Source organism: Heterodontus francisci, chromosome 5, assembly GCF_036365525.1.
Source record: "Heterodontus francisci isolate sHetFra1 chromosome 5, sHetFra1.hap1, whole genome shotgun sequence".
NCBI classification, from domain to species: Eukaryota; Metazoa; Chordata; class Chondrichthyes; order Heterodontiformes; family Heterodontidae; genus Heterodontus; species Heterodontus francisci.
The window spans coordinates 15,418,116-15,432,396 of record NC_090375.1 but is presented as its reverse complement, the minus strand read 5'-3'; the positions used below and the strand labels follow the sequence as shown (position 1 = coordinate 15,432,396).

Sequence of the window (14,281 nt, the reverse complement as noted above, 5' to 3'; positions counted from 1 at the left end):
CTCATGGATGCCCAGTTTTGCATTGCTAGATCTGTTTGAAATCTATCCCATTTAGCACAATGGTAGTGCCACACAACACGATGGAAATTATCCTCAATGTGAAGGCTGGACTTCGTCTCCAAAAAGACTCTGTTCAATCCTACCAATACTGTCATGGACAGATGCATCTGCAGCAGGCAGATTGGTGCAGACGAGGTCAAGTAGGGTTTTCCCCTCTTGTCGGTTCCTTCACTACCTGCCGCAGACACAGTCTAGCAGCTATGTCCTTTAGGACTCGACCAGCTCGGTCAGTAGTGGTGCTATCGAGCCACTCTTGGTGATAGATATTGAAGTCCCCCACCCAGTCTACATTCTGTGCCCTTGCCACACTCGGTGCTTCCTCCAAGTGCTGTTCAACATGGAGGAGTACTGATTCATTAGCTGAGGGAGGATGGTAGGTGGTAATCAGCAGGAGGTTTCCTTGACCATGTTTGACCTGATGCTATGAGATTTCATGGTGTCCAGAGTGGATGTTGAGGACTCCCAGGGCAACTCCCTCTCCACTGTATACCACTGTGTCGCCACCTCTGCTGGGTCTGTCCTGCCGGTGGGACAGGACATACCTGGGGATGGTGATGGCGGTGTCTGGGACATTGTCTGTAAGGTATGATTCTGTGTGTATGACTATGTCAGACCGTTGCTTGACCAGTCTGTGGGACAGCTCTCCCCACTTTGGCATAGGCCCCAGATGTTAACAAGGAGGACTTTGCAGGGTCGACAGGGCTGGGTTTGCTGTTGTCGTTTCCAGTGCCTAGATCGATGCCAGGTGGTCCATCTGGTTTCATTCCTGATTGACTTTGTAGCAGTTAGATACAACTGCGTGACTTGCTAAGCCATTTTGGAGGACATTTAAGAGTTAACCATATTGCTGTGGGTCTGGAGTCACATGTAGGCCAGCCCAGGTAAGGACAACAAATTTCCTTCCCTAAAGGACAGTGGTGGACCAGATGGGTTTTTACAACAATTGACGATGGTTTCATGACCATCATTGGATGATTGTCCTTAGACTAGCTTTTTAATTCCAGATTTATTAATTGAATTCAAATTCCACCTTCTGCTATGGTGGGTTTCGAACCCATGTCCCTTGAGCAATACCCTGGGTTACCAGTCCAGTTACAATACCACTACACCATCACCTCCCCCCTCAAGGAGGGCATTCCAGAGCTTCCAGCCTAGGTAGCTGAAAGTACAGCCACTGATTGTATAACGCTGAAAACTGAGGATGTGCAAGAGGCCAGATTATAACCAGTGTAGAGATCTGAGGGTTGTAGGGCAGGAGGAGGTTACAGAGATAAGCAGGGCAAGGCCGTGGAGGGATTTGAAAATAAGGAAGAGAATTTTCAAATGGAGATGTTGCTGGGCTGGGAGGCAGTGTAGCTCAGTGAGCAAAGGGGTGATGTATGAACAGGACTTGGTGGGAGTTTAGGGTATGGGCAGCAGAGTTTTGGATGAGCTCAGGTTTACTGAGGCTGCAAGGTAGAAGGTTGGCCAGGAGAACATTGGAATAGTTGGGTTGAGAGATAACAAAGGCATGGATGAAAGTTTCAGCAGTAGGTGAGCTGCACTACTGGTGGCAATGGGTGATGATATGGAGGCAGACATAGTTAGTCTTGGTGGTGGAGAGGATATGGGTTTGGATAGGACACCAAGGTTGCGGAATGAGGCCTTGGATTCATTCAATAGGATCTGGAGCCTAAAATAGCAGGGAAAAAGTAGATTGAAATATTGGCAACTAGAATGAGACATTAATTGTAGTTGTGGAGGCAAAAGATGAAAATGATGTGGAATTTTATGCAGTCCGCCAAGGGCAGATTAGGTGTCTTATGGGGAGATATAATTAGATGCGAGGTGTTTTTTTGGATTCCTGATGGAGGGGCATTTTAGAGGAATTCATTTGTTGGCAGATTTGTGGCGTTCCAGTGTTCCCCCAGCACAGTGGTTGATTGCAGATTTGCATTCATTTGCATGCAATGAATTCTCATTACCCTACGCATAGTTAGGATTTAGTCCTAATTTAGTCCAGATTAACTGAGCAGCTAGCGATATTCCCATACCACCCGGTTCATGAATGTTTCAACGTGGCATGGAACAGTCGGATTTGTGCAGTTGAGTCTCAGCACTGTGCTCTTCCCTCTTTCACTGAGGCGCTAAACTAATGTCGACATTGGAATGATGTTAACTCCATGCCAGCATTGGAATGGATGTTTACCTCGACACTAGCATTGGAATGGATGTTTGCCTCCAGGCTCGGCACCAGCAGGGGTGAATCGTCTCGGGGTATAACAGTGACAGCATGGTCAGGGGCTACATGGAGGAGCAGGGGAGGGTAGTCGGGGAGGACAGGGTGGAGTCTCAGTTGCATGGAGGAGGGCAGTGTCCAGGGTGTTTCGTGGCTGATTTTGATAATGAGGCTGGCTGTGTGTGGTTGCAGAGGGTGGTGTGTTGATATGTTCCTGTCAGAAAACTGATGGTCGTGAGAGGCCTAAAAGGAGGGAGGATCACTGATGTAGACAGAATCCTGCCTGTCTACATCAGGGTACTGGCTGGCAGAAGGTATGGCCACAGTAACAGGGGGCAATTGTATATGATGCAGGGGCGGGGGGGTCACGCAGGGGGAAGGTTGGGTTGGGTATTTGAGGTCATCATAGAGAGAGGATTGGGAATCTGTAACTATATCAAGGTGGATTCTTGGAAGTTCTAGGGTGAGAGTCGACAGTTGGATGGTGACGGGAGTAGGGACGGGCGGAGGGATGGCATGTAAAAATTGATGATGAGCCAGTCCATGGTAATGGGGCGAGGTTCTATAGTAACCGGGAAGGTTGAAGATTACTTTGGGTGGTCAAGGGTGATTGGTGCAGGTTGGAAGGTGAACAAACTTGCCTGGTATCGCAGACGCAACATTTTCTGGAAGAAGAATGCAACCTACGTGTCCAGTCAAGGAATGCAAGTTGATTGGGAGGAGACAAATGATGGTGGGTGGGATCTCCTGCTACATGCAAATGTAAAGCACATAACAGCGATCTGCTGATGACTTACAACCTTCTGCTCGCCCCAACAATTGAAAAACTGCAAAGACATGAGTCTCATAGATACAATTTGTCCTCTAACATACTAACAATTGCAGAGGGAGAGTCTGAGGAGGGATCTTGGCGATCAACGGATGATGCCTCAACAGGAGTAGCAGGCAGCACAAGAGAGTGAGGAGGACATTCTGCAGGCGGAGGAACAACAGTCCTCCTCAGATGAGGATGACTATGAAGAGGGTGAGGAGGAGGACAAAAATGACAATGATGCCATTATCGATATGAGGGCCATGGAGGAACATCAGGGGAAACCTTATTTATGCATGTTTCAGCCACCAATAAGCCACATCATCAAGGGATGTTGGGAGGAGAAACATAACAATTCCCCACAGAAATTCTGTTCTGCATGGGGTCTTATTTATCTCTGCAATCCCAAGTGTGGCTGCACTTTGATATAATTGGTATTTGAAATCATCCATGGGCTACGATGAATGCGACTACACACCACTGCAAGCGGCGTTAAGTTATGACTGTAGAAAACAAAAGTAAGACATGACCGATTTGGAAAAAGTTATTAATTATCAATAGGATAACAGCCATCATTGAAGATTGAAGGCTAAAATTCCAATGAGATACGGACACTGGACATTTCCTTAGCTGCTTTGCAAGCATCATTGTGTTCCTGCCAGAAGCCTCCAGAAAACTTCTTGGTATCCAAAGAACAGTACAGCACAGGAACAGGCCATTCGGCCCTCCAAGCCTGCGCCAATCTTGATGCCTGTCTAAACTAAAACCTTTGCACTTCCGGGGTCCGTATCCCTCTATTCCCATCCTATTCATGTATTTGTCAAGATGCCTGTTAAACATCGCTATCGTATCTGCTTCCACCACCTCCTCCAGCAGCAAGTTCCAGGCACCCACCACCCTCTGTGTAAAAAAAAAAACTTGCCCCGCACATCCCCTCTAAACTTTGCCCTTCGCACCTTAAACCTATGCCCCCTAATAACTGACTCTTCCACCCTGGGAAAAAGCTTCTGACTATCCACTCTGTCCATACCACTCATAACTTTGTAAACCTCTATCATGTCGCCCCTCCACCTCCGTCGTTCCAGTGAAAAAAATCCGAGTTTATCCAACCTCTCCTCATAGCTAATACCCTCCAGACCAGGCAAAATCCTGGTAAACCTCTTCTGTACCCTCTCAAAAGCCTCCACATCCTTCTGGTAGTGTGGCGACCAGAATTGCACGCAATATTCCAAGTGTGGCCTAACTAAGGTTCTGTACAGCTGTAGCATGACTTGCCAATTTATTTTTTATTTATTCATGGGATGTAGGCGTCACTGGCCAGGCCAGCATTTATTGCCCATCCCTAATTGCCCTTGAGAAGGTGGTGGTGAGCTGCCTTCTTGGACCGCTGCAGTCCATGTGGGGTAGGTACACCCACAGTGCAGTTAGGAAGGGAGTTCCAGGATTTTGACCCAGCGACAGTGAAGGAAAGGCAATATAGTTCCAAGTCAGGATGGTGTGTGACTTGGAGGGGAACTTGCAGGTGGTGGTGTTCCCATGTATTTGCTGCCCTTGTCCTTCTAGTTGGTAGAGATCGCGGGTTTTGAAGGTGCTGTTTATGCCCCGACCGATGACGGCAAGCATGCTGTATGCCTTCTTGACTACCTTATCCACCTGCGTTGCCACTTTCAGTGATCTGTGGACTTGTTAGCCCAGATCTCTTTGCTTAGAACTCCTAAGGGTTCTGCCATTTGCTGTATACTTCCCACCTGTATTAGACCTTCCAAAATGCATTACCTCACATTTGTCCGGATTAAACGCCATCTGCCAATTCTGCGCCCAAGTCTCCAACCGATCTATATCCTGCTGTATCCTCTGACAATCCTCATCACTATCCGCAACTCCACCAACCTTTGTGTCGTCCGCAAACTTACTAATCAGACCAGCTACATTTTCCTCCAAATTATTTATATATACTACAAACAGCAAAGGTCCCAGCACTGATCCCTGCGGAACACCGCTAGTCACAGCCCTTCATTCAGAAAAGCACCCATCTACTGCTACCCTCTGTCTTCTATGACCAAGCCAGTTCTGTATCCATCTTGCCAGTTCACCTGTGATCCCGTGTGGCTTCACCTTTTGTACCAGTCTGCCATGAGCGACCTTGTCAAAGGCTTTACTGAAGTCCATGTAGACAACATCCACTGCCCTTCCTTCTTCAATCATCTTCATCACTTCCTCAAAAAACTCGATCAAGTTAGTGAGACACGACCTCCCTTTCACAAAACCATGCTGCCTCTTGCTAATAAGTTCATTTGTTTCCAAATGGTAGTAAATCCTGTCCCGAAGAATCCTCTCTAATAATTTCCCTACCACTGATTTAAGGCTCACTGGCCTATAATTTCCTGGATTATCCTTGCTACCCTTCTTAAACAAAGGAACAACATTGGCTATTCTCCAGTCCTCTGGGACCTCACCTGTAGCCAAAGATTTCTGTCAAGGCCCCAGCAATTTCCTCCCTTGCCTCCCTCAGTATTCTGGGGAAGATCCCATCAGGCCCTGGGGACTTATCTATCTTAATGTTTTTCAAGACGCCCAACACCACCTCCTTTTTGATATCGACATGACCCAGACTATCTACACTCCCTTCCCTAGACTCATCATCCACCAAGTCCTTCTCTTTGGTGAATACTGATGCAAAGTACTCATTTAGTACCTCGCCCATTTCCTCTGGCTCCACGCATACATTCCCTCCTCTGTCCTTGAGTGGGCCAACCCTTTCCCTGGCTACCCGCTTGCTCTTTATATACGTATAAAAAGCCTTGGGATTCTCCTTAATCCGATTTGCCAATGACTTTTCATGACTCATTTTCGCCCTCCTGACTCCTTGCTTAAGTTCCTTCCTACTTTCTTTATATTCCTCAAGGGCTTTGTCTGTTTCCAGCCTTCTAGCCCTTACGAATCCATCTGTAACCAAGCAAAACGTTACTGAGAATGGATCAAATTTTGAAGGAATAAAAATGTTTTAATACATCTTTGCATTTGTTAACATTTCCCTATCACCCACCACCGTCGTGCACAAAACAGTATGCTTTCTTTTTCTATTACTATGTCTAGGTACCACCCCGACATTAGCAGCTGAGGTGGAGGCAGTCTGCTCAGTGTGCTGCCCCGTTGCTGTGAATGACCATGGCAGGCGCCCTCTGGATGAACGGGGCCTTGATGGCTCCATCCTACTGGGGGTCTGCAGCAATGGTGCTTGAGTATTCCTTTGTGCTCACCTGCTGGAGGTAAGGGGGTCAATGTCAGCACGGGGAGGATGAGATGCTGCTTTCCATGGGGGTGTCCTGAGAGGAAGGCCCCGGGGCAGCTTGCATCTGCTTCTTCTCCATCTGGGTGCACAATGGCACCTGCTTGTCTCCCTGAGGGGAAGGGGCAACCAGAGGCAGGTTCAGGTTCCTCGTCCCCCTCATGCTCAGACTCTGCTGCATGGAGCCCACAGCAACAGCGATGGAGTGCAGGCCAGATCGCATATGGCTTGAGTGCTCAACCAGACTCACCACGGAGCTCGCCAGAACATCAGAAATCGGAGCAGGAGTAGGCCATTCAGCCCCTCAAGCCTGCCATGCCATTCATTAAGATCATGGCTGCTCTGTCCCAGGCCTCAACTCCTCTCTACTCTCTAGCCAGACTCTCTACTGAGGAAGCCATACATGCAAATGTCTGGGACATGGCAGACATCATGGCTTGCGGGGGCTCCTCCATGGCACGCGCAAAGCCACACAAAGCCTCAGGCACCTCTGACATATTTTCCACATGGCTTTGCTGCATATCCAGCAGACTTCTAGTAGCAACAGAGGATCATCCTGACCGTGGGGCTGAGCAGGGGCCTGGTCCCCAGTAGTCCTCAGATTGTCAGGGGACCCAGCTGGCACATGCTCCCTCAGCTGCTGGGATGTCTGTGTTGTGCACACTAGCCTGTGACCCAGATTCTAATCTTAAACCCCCCCGCAGACTTTGTGGATGTATCTGCGCTGTTGGAGGTGGAAGAAGAGGCAGTGATGGTGTGCCCTCTGGGGCATTGGCTTCTTCTTCCTCCCCAGAGGAGGATTTTTGGGCCACGTGACATTCTGCTACTCGAGTGTGGGCACCTACAGTAGACACACAAACAGAGGCACTTTAAGCATGTGCTTCACATGAGTTCACACAATTTCCTTCAGTTTCCACATAATGGCTGCAAGAGCAGAGATGTTATTTCATCCTTACACCTTGTGGCTCCTGCCTCGCCAATCGCCCTGCCTCCTTCCTGTCTCACAATTTCAGAGGTCTCCTCCTCAGCCGTGGTCAGCAGCCTGATGTCAGGGACCCCTCCTCCCGTCTTAGCACATTTGCGCTGGTTGTGGCTTCATTTCCCCTGCAACAGACGGTAAAGGTTTAATGACATGGCAAATGATGCATCACAACCATTGCATACATGCGTCAACATTACCGATTCTGCATTGGTTTTTGCACGACTCATCCAATCACATAAAAAAATTGCCAATCTTCATTATTTAGTAGATGACACCAAGTCTTCTTATGCATTTGACTGCATTCCTTGTGTCCCCTCTGCCTTAAAGACACCTAGCCATGGAAGAAATCAATGGAGCAGCCTCGCGAGGACCACATACCCTTGCTGGTCTGAGCAAGTCATTGATGCGCTTGTGGCACTGTACCCATGTTGTAAGAGTTACTGCACGGTTCAAGACCTCCTCTGCTACCTCCATCCAGGCTGCCTCTGTGAGGCGGGAGGGTCTTCTCACTCCATCTGCAGGGGAAAGGACATCCCTCCTTTCCCTGACAGCCTGGTGGAGAACCTGCAGGGAGGCATCTCTGAACCGTGGGGCAAGATGCTGCCTGCTGGCTGTAATTTGATTCACTTTGGCTGTAGGGAAAATAAATGATATGATGCTGGTGGTGAGGTTCACAAAATAAGGGAGGCAAAAATATTTTAATTTAAGTGCAAGCTTCATCTAAGTTATGATGAAGATACTTACATGAAAGGAAGGCTGCTGCTCATTGAGGCTGCAAGCACAGAATGTTTTATATCTGTGGTGATCATGATGCTTGGAGCAGTGACAGCAGGTTCCACCAATGAAAGACCGCCTCTGCTGCATGATCTCATGTGTTCCTCATGCCTGTCGCAACATCGCTAATTTAACTACAAAATCTCATCAGGAATATCGTGGCACTCGTAAGATTCCACCCATGGTCTTTGTTTAAACACGCTCAAATCATGGCCTTTCAATGTTTAGTTAAACTAAATAGTTTGACAAAACGCATGTAAAAGTTAAACATTAGTGTTAAAAGTACAACTGCATCAATCAGGAAGAAATTGCCGTTTAATATGTTTAATTTGGAAGTTGGTTGCTTTAATAGTAAAAAAAAAATGATGGCATGGGTATCTTTTATTGCTAATATGATTGAAAAGGTAGTGCCTATAATGGTGCAATTAGGCAGGTTACAAAGATTGATCATGAAAGGTTACTCTACTTCTGAGTTGTTTTTACATTTTCTTCATTCACTGGGAACTTGCATCAACAAGATTAAACTGATACTGCATAAACTACATTTTTTTTGACATTCATGGTTTGTAGCACCACTAACAAGACCAACATTAATTACCTATTCCTGATTGCCTTGGAGAAGCCCTTCTTTGATACGACTGAGTGGCTTCCTTGGCCATTTCAGAGGGTAGTTAAGAGTCAACCACATTGCTGTGGGCTGGAGTCACGTGAAGGCCAGACTGGGTAACGATAACAGATTTTTTTCCCAAAAGGAAATTAGTGATCAGATGGATTTATACAGCAATCTGGTGGTATCATGGCCCCCACTACTGATGCAAACTTTTTGATTAATTGAATTTAAATTCCTCAACTGCCGTGGTGAGATTTGAACTCATGTCATCTTATCATTAGTCCAGGACTCTGGATTAACTAGTCCAGCAACAGTAATGTTATAATTAGTCATTTGGTAGTACAGAACTTGAGAATTGCTGAAAATAGAGACATGTTGTCGAAGCTTTTCATGTTGCACTCATCAGGACAATATGCAAGAATAACCAATGTAAGGGAAAACAACAACTTATACTGATATGGTTCACTTGCCAACCAATCAGCACTCTCTTCTCGTGCAGTATAAGATATTTTCCCTTACATTGGTTATTCTTGCATATTGTCCTGATGAATGTTAGAATTATTGTAGCTTGTAAACTAGGTTCATAATGCACCCTTACTGAGTTCACAGCTTTTATCTTTCCAAGACTGTGCATTGTGTTGGACATATCCTCGCAAGAAAATTTGATATTGGTACACCCTATTAAAATTTCTGTTTTATATCAGGAGGCGTTGAGCATTAAGCTCCTCTAAATGATTTAGAGGCATCTGCGGCATATAGCTGAGTAGTCCAGCTCTCAGATGCACTCCATTGCATATTCTAGCTTCCTGTGGTGTCATCCTTGTTCTGCCCAAACCTGACTTTTCGTTACAAATCTAATTGCAGCAGAAGTAACCTCCATTTAAAAAAACAAGTTGCATGATCATTAGTAGGATGAGGAAATTTCTGCCAGCTAAACATTGGTTTTAGCAACTTGTTTTAAATCTGTCTTAATTGGTGAAAATTACAATGTACAGTTACATTTTTCTACTTATTTTGTATTTTTTTAATAAAGATCAATGTTGCAATTAAATTCACCAAATGCACCAGTGGAATACGTTCTATGAAGTTTGAGGCAAATTGACTTATTAATTCTCTTTCTCCTTCACCTTGCAGAGTTTCTTTTGCAGGATACAATGTGACAAGACCAGAAGGAGATCTGGGAAAGTACAAGTCTATACCCCATCATCATCGAGGGGAAGTACAGTTTCTAGGCAGGTAAGTAGTCAACTTGCACACATTTTTACTGTGTACTGGAGATTTAGACTTGCAGATTTAATTGAAAATCTCCCTTTAACTATTTTCTCTGTTCAGTAAGTAATTGATGTGAAACTGAGACGTTGTGTACATTTCAAGCATTGCTCAGACATAGATTTGTGTTTGAAACTCTGAAAATGAGTAGAGACTTGAAAGGTTTAATGGTTTAGTATATTGTCCCTTCTATTCTGGAACCTGGGTTTGCATCCAATCTCTGTGCTGGCTAAAAGGAAATTGAAACACAATTCAGAAGTTTCAACCCAGTTCCTAGTGATCATGGGGACAAAACACAAACTTGTCGATAACTAATTAGTTATCTCATTTGAAGGTGACACAATAGGCTGCTGTGGGAATTATAGGGGAGGGAGCAAACAAAGAGAAATCAACAATGCAGCAGAAAAAATAAATAAATAAAAAAGAAAAAGAAGAAAAAACAAGCTGGCCTTGTGAGGTTACTGTCCATTTGAGGCAGTATGGAGTGTATGTATAATTAGCTTACAAACTTAAATATTCAATTTGCAAGTGCAGAGGAGATTTACTTGAATGGTACAGTTTTGTTTTAAAGATAGACTATACTTTAATACAGTAATCATAGGGTACATTCATCTTCATATAGACTGGGCAAACCAAATTAGCAGGAATAGTGTGGAGGATGAGTTCATGGAATGTATACAAAATAGTTTCCTAGGTAGGTATGTCGAGGAAGCAACGAGGGAACAGGCTCTCTTAGATCTAGTATTGTTTATTGAGAAGGAGTTAATTAATAACCTTGTAGTAAAGAGCGAATATAATATTGAGTGTGAAAATGAATTAGTTAAGTCCAAAACTAAGTTCTTAAATCTGAAAAAGGCAAACTACATAGGTATGAGGGGCAAGTTGGCTAAGGTAGATTGAGAAATTACATGAAAAGATATGATGGTCGATAAGCAATGGCAAATATTTAAAGAATTAATTCATAATTTCAAACAGACACCCATTCTCTTGGGCAATAAAAACCCCATGGGAAAAGTAGTCCACTTGTGACTAATGAGAAGTTAATGATAATAGATTAAAGGAAAAGGCTTATAATATTGTCAAAAATGAGGAGGCAGTGGCGTAGTGGTAATGTCACTGGACTAGTAATCCAGAGCCCAGGCTAATGCTCTCTGGGGGCATAGGTTCAAATCCCACCATAGCAGATGGTGAAATTTTAATTCAATTAATAAATCTGGAATTTAAAAAGCTATTGTCAACTGTTGTAAAAACCCATCTGGTTCACTAATGTCCTTTAGAGCAGGAAATCTGCTGTCCTTACCTGGTCTGGCCTACATGTGGTTGTAGAATGTAGTTGACTCTGAAATGGCCTAGCAAGCCACTCAGTTCAAGGGCAATTAGGGATGGGCAATAAATGCTGGCCTAGTCAGCGCCACCCACATCCCACAAATGAATATTTTTTTTAAAAGGTAGTAATCTTGAGGATTCGGAGAATTTTAGAATTCAGTTTTAGAATTTAGAAAAGGATGACCAGGAAATTGATAGAGAAAATGCTAGTAAACTACCAAGAGACATAAAAACAGATGGTAAATGATTCTATAGTTAGGTATAAAAAAAAAGATTAGTGGAAGTAAACATAGGTCCATTCGAGGCAGAGACAGATGAAATTATAATAGGAAATAAAGAAATGGCAGAGACATGACATGAATACTTTGTATCTGTTTTCACAGTAGCAGACACAAAAAACATTCAGGAAATTAGTAAAAAAAAAGCACTGGAGAAATTAATGACACTAAAAATCAATAAATCCTGTGAACCAAATGACCTGCATTTTGGGATTTTGAATGAGGTAGCTACTGAGATAGTGGATGCATTGGTTTTGATTTTCCCTAGACCCGAGAACAGTCCCCAAGAATTGGAAGGTAGCAAACGTAAGCCCTCTATTCAAGAAAGGAGGGAGAGGGAAAATGGGGAACTATAGACCAGTTAGCGTGACATCAGGAAAAAGCTAGAATCTATTGGGGATGTGGTAACAGAGCACTTAAACCATAATATGATTAGGCAGAGTCAGTATGGATTTATGAAAGAGAAATCGTGTTTAGATGTGTTCGTTTTTTGAGGTTGTAACTAGCAGAGTAGGTAAGGGGGAACCAGTGGATGTAGTGTATTTGGCTTGTCAAAAAGCATTGGACAAGGTGCCACATGAGATGTTACAGAAAATTATGGGATTGGGGGTAATATATTAGCTTAGATTTTAAGGATCGGTTAATTGACAGAAAACAGTACGGGAATAAACGGGTCAGGTTGGCAGGCTATAACTAACAGGCCACTGCAAGGATCAGTACTTGGGCCTCAGCTATTTAAAATCTATATGAATAACTTGGATGAGAGGACCAAGTATAATTTATTCAGGTTTTGCTGATGATACAATGTTAGGTGGGAAAGTAATCTGTGAAGAGAATTCAGAGGGCTGCAGAAGGATACAGCCAGGTTGAATGAGTGGGCAAGCGCATGGCAGATGGAATATGATGTGGGGAAGTGTGACATTATCCACTTTGGTAGGAAAATAGAAAAACAGAATGTTTTTAAATGGTGAGAGACAGGGAATAGTTGGTATTCAGAGCCACCTGGGTGTCCAAATACTCAAATCACAAAGTTAACATGTAGGAACAGCAGACAATTATGAAGCCATATCACAGAATAACACAGTGCGGAAGAGGCCCTTCGGCCCATCGAGTCTGCACCGATGCAGTAAAACACCTGACCTGTCTATCTAATCCCATTTGCCAGCACTTGGCCCATAGCCTTGAATGTTATGACGTGCCAAGTGCTCATCCAGGTACTTTTTAAAGGATGTGAGGCAACCTGCCTCTACCACCCTCCCAGGCAGTGCATTCCAGACCGTCACCACCCTCTGGGTAAAAAAGTTCTTCTTCAAATCCCCCTTAAACCTCCCGCCCCTCATCTTAAACTTGTGACCTCTCGTAACTGACCCTTCAACTCAGGGGAACAGCTGCTCTCTGTCCACCCTGTCCATGCCCCTCATAATCTTGTACACCTCGATCAGGTCACCCCTCAGTCTTCCCTGCTCCAGTGAAAACAACCCAAGCCTATCCAACCTCTCTTCATAGCTTAAATGTTCCATCCCAGGCAACATCCTGGTGAATCGCCTCTGCACCCCCTCCAATGCAATCACATCCTTCCTATAATGTGGCGACCAGGATTGCACACAGTATTCCAGCTGTGGCCTGACCAAAGTTCTGTACAACTCCAACATGACCTCCCTGCTTTTGTAATCTATGCCTCGATTGATGAAGGCAAGTGTCCCATATGCCTTTTTCACCACCCTATTAACCTGCCCTTCTGCCTTCAGAGATCTGTGGACAAACACGCCAAGGTCCCTTTGTTCCTCGGAACTTCCCAGTGTCAGGCCATTCATTGAATACTTCTGTGTCACATTACTCCTTCCAAAGTGTATCACCTCACACTTTTCAGCGTTAAATTCCATCTACCACTTTTCTGCCCATTTGACCAACCCGTCTATATCTTCCTGTAACCTAAGACACTGCACCTCACTATTAACCACTCGACAAATCTTTGTGTCATCCACGAACTTACTGATCCTACCCCCCACATAGTCATCTATGTCGTTTATATAAATGGCAAACATGAGGGGATCCAGCACAGATCTCTGTGGTACGCCACTGGACACTGGCTTCCAGTCACTAAAACAGCCGTCTGTCATCACTCTCTGTCTCCTACAGCTAAGCCAATTTTGAATCCACCTTTTCAAGTTACCTTGTATCCCATGTGCATTTGCTTTCTTGATAAGTCTCCCATGTGGGACCTTGTCAAAGGCTTTGCTGAAATCCATGTAAACTACATCAACTGCACTACCCTCATCTGCACCTGGTCACATGCTCAAAAAATTCAATCAAATTTGTTAGGCATGACCTCCCTCTGATAAAGCCATGTTGACTATTCCTAATCAAATTTTGCCTCTCCAAGTGGAGATAGATTCCCTCCTTCATAATTTTCTCCAATAGTTTCCCCACCACTGACGTGAGACTCACTGGTCTGTAGTTCCCTGGCTTATCTCTACAACCTTTCTTAAATAGTGGGACCACATTAGCTGTTCTCCAGTCCTCTGACCAGAGAGGAATTAAAATTTAGGGTCAGAGCCCCTGCAATCTCCACCCTCGCCTCCCACAGAATCCTGGGACACAAATCGTCCGGACCTGGAGATTTGTCCACTTTTAAGCCTTCCAAAACCTCCAATACCTTGTCAC

The 14,281-nt window shown here is 44.6% G+C and overlaps 1 protein-coding gene across 3 annotated transcripts in view; it reads left to right on the top strand.

The window, feature by feature from the left end:
• The window catches only part of b4galt6 (UDP-Gal:betaGlcNAc beta 1,4- galactosyltransferase, polypeptide 6), a 94,615-nt gene that overhangs the window by 67,682 nt on the left and 12,652 nt on the right, over positions 1–14,281 (top strand). For 2 of the 3 annotated variants that reach the window (XM_068031137.1, XM_068031136.1), the window contains one exon: positions 9,879–9,980. In XM_068031137.1, the coding sequence (XP_067887238.1) occupies positions 9,879–9,980 (102 nt within the window). The remainder of the gene's footprint in view (positions 1–9,878; positions 9,981–14,281) is intronic. The other variant, XM_068031138.1, reaches the window with a different exon arrangement.